This window comes from Sinocyclocheilus grahami, unplaced genomic scaffold, assembly GCF_001515645.1.
Source record: "Sinocyclocheilus grahami isolate Dianchi unplaced genomic scaffold, SAMN03320097.WGS_v1.1 scaffold306.1, whole genome shotgun sequence".
NCBI lineage: Eukaryota > Metazoa > Chordata > Actinopteri > Cypriniformes > Cyprinidae > Sinocyclocheilus > Sinocyclocheilus grahami.
Window position 1 is genome coordinate 652,217 of NW_015505485.1, and position 7,871 is coordinate 660,087.

Below are 7,871 nucleotides of genomic sequence, written 5' to 3' on the forward strand. Positions count from 1 at the left end.
TATATATATATATATATACACATATACAGCCTATATATTAGGGGTGCAACGGTTCTCGGTAAAAATCGAACCGTGCCGTTTTCCACACACGGTTCGGCATACACTAGGACCGCGGTTCAACTTAAATCTGACAATGCATCTGTAATATGGTTTGTTAGAGTTCGGCTAATTAATGTTTCTGTTGATGGATACAAATTCTGGCTTCCCAATACATTACAACAAGAGCGATGAGAGACAGAGAAAAACAATATGTGGACAAACCAGTCACTCTTTAATCAATAGGAGTGCTTTATGCTGGAATTCTCAGAACACGCGCAATTATTAAGCTCTCTGTGAAGTAGTGTGTTTGAATGGACAAATTCACACAAAAATGATGTCAAAATGCCCGTCTTGGTGAGTATCCTAGCAGACATAGTCTGCTGAACGTACAGTATCAGTGCACTGGATCAGTGCGTTCTCTTAAAGTGACAGCACTTTCTTAATGTTAATCAAACAGCAACAACACGGAAATCTCTCACTGCTCTTGATTGAATAACTTTTGTAACTTTAATAAGGATTCATCTTTAATTTATACAGTGAAATATGCAATGTTATTTTACCTTTGATTTATTCAATTTCTGTACCTAAAAACTATGTAAGATCTACCTAAAAAAACTGAAAAGCACTGTTTATTTTATTTGTATCTTTCTTCACTGTTTATTTATTTGTGCTGTTGCTTGTAGTTAGATTATTTGTTCTTATTTTCTTTATTTTTATTTGACAATATAGGTTTTTTTCCCTAAACATAGCTCGTACTGAACCGTACCGAAACCGTGACTCTAAAACCATAATATAAACCGAACCGTGAGTAAGTTGAACTGTTGCACCCCTAATATATATATATATATATTCATTTTCAAATATATTTAAATTGAAATATTATGTATGTGCCACCAGGCCTAAAAACTAACAATAAAATATCAATATAAATATAAATATTGAAAGGCATTTGCATCTGCTGCCCCTGAAACATATTTCTATTATATGTATTACATAAACATATTTCTATTATATTTATATTACCTTTAAGTAGTTTTAGAAGTCAAAAACATTTTAAATTGAATTGTTGTCATCTCTGTAGTTTGAAATTTATGTGACTTTTGTTCCATTATAAGGTTTTATGGTACTATTTTGGCCAGGTTTGAAAAGATTTTAAACTCAAGGGACTAGCCTGGTCAAATAAAGGTTTAATGATAAAAAAAGAGTAAGATTAAATTTCACCTGAACACATATCAGTGTTATTTTAATATTTATATACTATTATAGAGTAGTATTTATCAATTTAGCTTTTATTTTTTATATGCTTTCATTCTAATTTTAGTTTTAGTAGTTCTATTATATGTGACCCTGGAGCACAAAACCAGTCTTAAGTCGCTGGGGTATATTTGAAGAGTTCAGATGCAAAAGCCTCTAAGTGCCATCTGAAATGTTCATCTAAAATGAGGATTTTTAGCAGGCTCCTACGTTTATGTTCAGTTATTTCACTTTAATTGTATAGAAAAGGACCTATACATTGCCATTAGAGTAAAATTACTGAACCTAAACAGAGGAGCCTGCTAAAAATCCTAATTTTAGATGAAAATTTCAGACGGCACTTAGAGGCTTTTGCATCTGAACTCTTCATTTGTAGCAATAGTCAAAAATACATTGTATGGGTCAAAATGATCGATTTTTCTTTTATGCCAAAAATCATTAGGATATTAAGTAAAGATCTTGTTCCATGAAGATATTTTGTAAATTTCCTACTGTAAATATATTAAAACGTAATTTTTGATTAGGAATATGCTTCGCTAAGAACTTCATTTGGACAACTTTAAAGGCGATTTTCTCAATATTTTGTACCCTCAGATTCCAGATATTCAAATAGTTGTATCTTGGCCAAATATTGTCCTATCCTAACAAACCATACATCAATGGAAAGCGTATATTTATTCAGCATTCAGATTATGTATAAATGGCAATTTTAAAAAATGTACCCTTATGACTAGTTTTGTGGTCCAGGGTCACATATGCTTTTGTCATATTCAGTGTTTTTTTTTTTTCCATTTAACTTTATTTTTATTTCAGGTAAAATTTAAAGAAATTTTAATTTGAAAAATCTCAAACTCATTTTATTTCAGTTATTTTGTTTTATTTAGCTTGAATGAAAAATTGTAATAGTTAATTTTACATATCCTCCAGAGAAAGTTTAAACACATACCTGTGTGATCCATGGTGGTGATAATGATGGTTGTGAGGATGCTGTTGAGGTATGGGATGGTAATGTTTGTAAATTTTCACCTCATCCTCTGAGGAGCCACGCACAGGTGTGAAGTATCTTTCCATCTCATACACTTGCAACACTATCAGTATTTAGCTTCGTTACTCTGTTGATGCCTCCCTTGCAATTTCTGAAAATGATTTTTTAGCTCTGATTTGGGCATGTGATCCTTGTAGCTTTTTGGGGTCTGTTTAAAATTTGTTTTGAAAGTTCCAGTAATCTGAAGAATGAATGATCTTCTAAAGAAATATATTCAAAAGTGCATCCTTTGACAAGCAGATGTTTCTTCACCAGGCTCGAGCAGCTGATTGAAACAGGTCTAATGCTGCCAGGGTTTTCTGTCACCCAATACCCATCTGATTCTAATGTAATGACTCCTCATTGAGGTCAGTGAAAAAACGGGGGGAGAACACAGATGGAACACAATCGATCAGGCTTTGGTCATGGACGTTGATGGAATGGACATCGCATGACATATAGGCTATTTGGGTCACGTACACAAAACGGTGTGAATGAAATTCATAAGGCTACTTAGTTACATCACAATGGATTTATTGGATGACATTTATTTATATTTAATGGCATAGACAAATTGTTCCTTTTCATATGGCATCCATGTCACATCCTATCACCTATTTACATTTTAAACAACATGCTATATTTTTCTTTATAATGCATAAGTGTAGTTGACATGGACATTTTGTTAATTTATACAACTTCATAAATTCACTGAAAAGGCGAAAAAAATAAAGAAATTATGACTATTTACAGCACATAAAATACACATTTGCCCTTATACAGTCAGATGTTAACCTAAAATCTTGATGTTGCTTGCACCAACTACCCATAAAACATATATACATCAGTCACCTTCCATTTGTGATGCTCATGTCCAGAACACATGGAATCTGATATTTAAAGACTGATTAAAAAATAAAGACTAATACATCAACACACTGGCTGAAGGTTTTCATTCAGGTCATGACCGATAGGGTGTATTCATGGGCAAATGGACTTTACTTTAAGAATGTTACGTGATTAGTGTGAGGTCGGTGCCATCTAGTGGTTAACTTTCAAATGAAAACCCAGGCCCAAAATATGCAGATCTTTCCACACTTTTCCATTCGTCACATTAAGATCTTCTTTATTTTAATACGTTTTTACACACCATGTTGTGACGCAAAATGGCACAAAATGACACGATGGAATAAAACGAGACAATGTGATATATCAGCAGTAGGTCGGAAAGTTCCTGAACCATGATGGCGAATCTGCGAAGTCTTTTCAAAAGCTGTCGCACAAACGACGACAGCCGCCGAGAATGAATCACTGCGTTGTGTAAATCTGTAGGAACGAAAAACTAATTGTAACATTTACATCAATTTTGGAGATTAAATAGTGGCATTTAACTTGGATGATCCCTGAAACCTAAACCCAAAACGATTGTGTTAGTTTAGCGCCGTGTAATATAAACCCGTTTAACAGATTATGCTTACTGAGCACTGAAAGCTTTGTCACTAAGCAGGTTTCTACCGGCCCCTTACATGATGAATGCTTAGACATAAACAGGCAGTCCACTGGTATTTCGTGTTTTTAAGTGCATTTGTGTCGCCCATCCCCCTTGTCCCGGTGTGAAGGTCAGCACAAATACCAGAGAGGGGCCGTGCTGGAGTCTCGCTTGCCCCGCACCCACTCTTTCAACGTGGGATAAAGAAACGAGCCCCTTCTACATACCTTCACAGCGAATTCAGTTTAAATGCACCTTTATTCATTTAATCGGAAGCAGTTTACAAGTGAGAAAAGTACAGCACTAGGTCAAAACAAAAACAATGGACAGAATATCTCATTTGTCATGATGGGCTTTATTTAACCTTCTAAAGTATAATGTATATTTCTTGACCTCCCCAAAAAACTGGGTTGTTTTCGCATAACTTTCCATCTGGATTAAACTAGAACATTCTGGCATTTAGTTGATCTATCGCCTTTTTTAAGCCAAACGTGTTTCACGCATGCGCATTGGGGCACTGCAGTAGAATGAAAAGAAGATCCGTGCACTAAAACCGGTTTTAGCCGGATTGAAAGATGGGGCTTGTGTTATCCGTGTTGTATTCCTCCGCACTGCGCTTCTGACGTAACTGTTGTTGTTTGAAAAGTACATTTGTGATGAATCACCCTGCGTTTCTGGGCAGCTGCGACCGATGATCTTATAGAAATGGAAAATGGTGGGGGAATTCCTTTTAGAAAACTTTCCATGTCATCTGCTTTTAAATTTGGTGAACGTTTGCGTTCTAATTCGACTTTGTGTCTTATATGAGGTGTTTACACGATGTATCATTAAACCATGATATTTTGTTTTTTAATTACATGCCCAATTTCACTTATAACAGTATTCATGAGTGTTGATAGCAACATATATTTGGCGGGTCTGTATATCTCTGAAACAAGTCTAAAAATAGCATTCAAAATTCCTTTGAGAGGAACTGTTTTTTTATCACACGGCGGAAGGAGCTGAAACCGACCGCCTCACTGAGGTCTATAAAAACCGTGGCAACAAGAAAGCGCATCACGACGGGACGGGGCGAGGCGCAAAGGAAGGCAGGCAGGCAGGGAGGGTTGATCTGGTGATGTGATTTCGTTTTATGCCATTGTACTTTTTTGACGATAATTTAGAGACACTATTCTTTGTCAACTTTCTTTCGCTTTCAAGCTTATACTTTGTTACAGTTGACTATACTAAGGCTTTCTACTAATTACGTTTAGCGTGAAGAAGATTTAACGAAAGCTATTTTTATACGTTAAAAGTGCTTTTTTGACGAAATGATTGGCTAGAGGGTTGATCTGGTGATGTGATTTCGTTTTATGCCATTGTACTTTTTTGACGATAATTTAGAGACACTATTCTTTGTCAACTTTCTTTCGCTTTCAAGCTTATACTTTGTTACAGTTGACTATACTAAGGCTTTCTACTAATTACGTTTAGCGTGAAGAAGATTTTAACGAAAGCTATTTTTATACGTTAAAAGTGCTTTTTTGACGAAATGATTGGCTAGACTTTTTCTAATAGGAAAGAAAAACTATGAAATAAGCAATTCTATGTAATAGAATGGTATGCTGATTTTACTATTAGCTAATGTTCAACCAGCTGAATAATAGCTTAAACAAAGCACAGCTATGACCGTGTTATCCTATTTTATTAAGCTAGTTTTAAATCTATTCTTCTTTCAATGAGATTTTTATGAAGTGCCTTGACTTAAGAAGCTTTTTTTCGATACTTGCTTTCTCATTCTTAATGTCAGCAACGCCTTTACAAAATGGCGGTCGCGACGGCAAGCAGATGCATGATAGCGAGGGCGAACCATAGACTGTATAAAAACGGGCGATCAAGTCTACAACAAGCCTACAGTAGATTTTTTATATATATATATATATATATATTAAAAAAAAGCTTATGTTTCTTTTGTCTGCAAACCATAACATAACAATCAGTAACCGCTTACTGCTAAGATAAACACCAGACAGTCAGAAAATTAGTCTTTTTATTTCTTTTTGAAGCCTTTGGAGAAGCCCGTCTCGTTGCTTTTATTAGGAAGAAACTATTGAACATCAAGTGAGTTTATACTTGGGAAGAAATGGACGATGCTTAGTCGCAGCTTATTTGTTTCTGAAGATTTTTGTTTTTTACGTAAAACCAATATTTCGACCACCAATTCATAAGTCTAAACCATTATAATCCGCTACTATGACCACTTCTGCGTGCTTGAACGACCCACCTAAGTTACATGATCGCTTTTATGGACTGAGTCACATGTTGCGTAACAGCTGTGAAATGGGAGCTTAGCTTGTTTTTCATGATCCTAAAATATCAGCAAAAGACTGAAGTACGGCGTAAAGGAGAAATGGACTGAGTTTAATTTATCCAGTAACGACCTAGCGCTTAGATGACAACGGATGGAAGAAAAGATCCACAGCAGAGGCCAGGACCAGGGAGAATCAGGACAAGATGGCGAGCCAGGCAGGACCAGAGGGGAACCGGGGAGGATCAGAGGGCACAGAGCAGGGCGAAGATCAGCAACAGCAGCAGTATCCAGATGGGGGAGCCAGATCCACAAGGCAGATTAGCGTCAGAACAACTTTCGCCACCAGAGGGAGCTCAGCTGGTCTAGATCAGAGCAAGCCAAAGATGAATGTCCCAACAACAGCAGCAGAGAAAGAAAGAGGGCTCACAAGCAGAGAGTATCAGGGGTCTTCGCCATAGCAAAGTCATGGAGAGGGCATTTGGTTTGTATGGGTAGAGGTATCCGGTGTAATATTGAAGTCATTTCAGTAGTTTGCATTCCAGAACACTTTTGCTCGCGAAGTTCTGTTCTTTCCTTTTCAGGCGTGGTGAGTGACACTGTTTGAAATTCCGATGTGTCATCTTTCCTGTTGTTGGCCAAGTCTGATGAATGGCGTTAGTGTGCTGTGGAGATGACCATCCTTAATCGACCACGCCTCCGCTACGTTTTGGCTATAGGCCCGTGGAAGAGTCGTCCCTTTATCCGCTTAAATCCATTAGGTCTGTCCTGAGAAGCAATCTACATGCGAAGGGTTTTTCGGAGTTGAAGTTCCCCTGCGTCCCTACACGGCACAACTACCTCTACTGCCACCGCCGCTGCGTCAGTCCGACATATGATGCCAGGGCAGCTGCGTATTGCCTGCCGGTAAAAATTTTGACGAGTTCATGCATGAATTTTAATGATATATTAAAGCAACAGCGCTTTTATTGATAAAAAAAGGAAAACGCAACGCATTCTTTGTATTAAAACAAAAAAAGCGCTATTAAAGTATTAACATACAGATTTTGCAAATGCAGTTTCTGAGTAGTGGCGTAATGTTATTACACAGTGTTTTGGGGGTTTGGGAGGGGCAAATGCGTTTCTCGAGTTCTCTTTCCCACAGGCCCTGGTCACATTAGAGGCGATAGAACGAAAAGGGATTCCAGGATGTTGTGTGGACCCTTTTAAAGTCAAATTGTTGACTCCTCTGTAACGATTCTTGCAAAGCTACCAGGAAAGCCTCTACTTTGATGGCATTTAGGAAGGTACCTCATTGAATTTAAGTCGTGTTTGGAATTGTGAACCATATACTTGCATAAATATTTTCCAGTATTTAATGTCTGGGATTGTCATGGGCAATGGGGTGGGAGGGGTGTGGGCCGTTAACCCAAATCTTTTCCTAGACTTTGCAGCTTGTGAAAGCGGCTTTATTTAAGGGTGGCAGTGGCTTGAATAGCGCTGTATGGGGGAAGGAACCACCAGTGTGTCTGCCAGTGGATGAGTGGCCCTGTTACAAGCCTTCCATGGCAGCTAGACCAGCGTTTACATCTTTGGTAACGCGGCATGGGATCAAATGCTTCCATTTATTTAACACATCATGATGGCACTCTTTTGTCTCATTATTGAATGGTGTATCGATATTGGTTGTATGTATTGATATTGTTTATGGGGTTTGTGTATTTTGGGGGGGATTGCTTAATTTTGACTCTTACAGATTGAAACAAAGCCCCCCCCCCCCCCCCCCCGCCCCCCCAGCT

General features: G+C 37.6%; 1 protein-coding gene and 1 long non-coding RNA gene across 2 annotated transcripts in view; one reads left to right on the plus strand and one right to left on the minus strand.

Annotated features, from left to right (window-relative positions):
* LOC107601508 (uncharacterized) overlaps positions 1–3,234 on the minus strand; it is a 28,122-nt gene extending 24,888 nt beyond the window's left edge. The window contains exon 1 of the mRNA XM_016293729.1: positions 2,240–3,234. Coding sequence (XP_016149215.1) covers positions 2,240–2,364 — 125 coding nt within the window. The 5' untranslated portion in view covers positions 2,365–3,234. The remainder of the gene's footprint in view (positions 1–2,239) is intronic.
* The window catches only part of LOC107601509 (uncharacterized), a 21,875-nt gene extending 14,802 nt beyond the window's left edge, over positions 1–7,073 (plus strand). The window contains exon 2 of the long non-coding RNA XR_001610939.1: positions 6,594–7,073. This is a non-coding gene — a long non-coding RNA (uncharacterized lncRNA). The remainder of the gene's footprint in view (positions 1–6,593) is intronic.
* Positions 7,074–7,871: the final 798 nt, after the last annotated feature.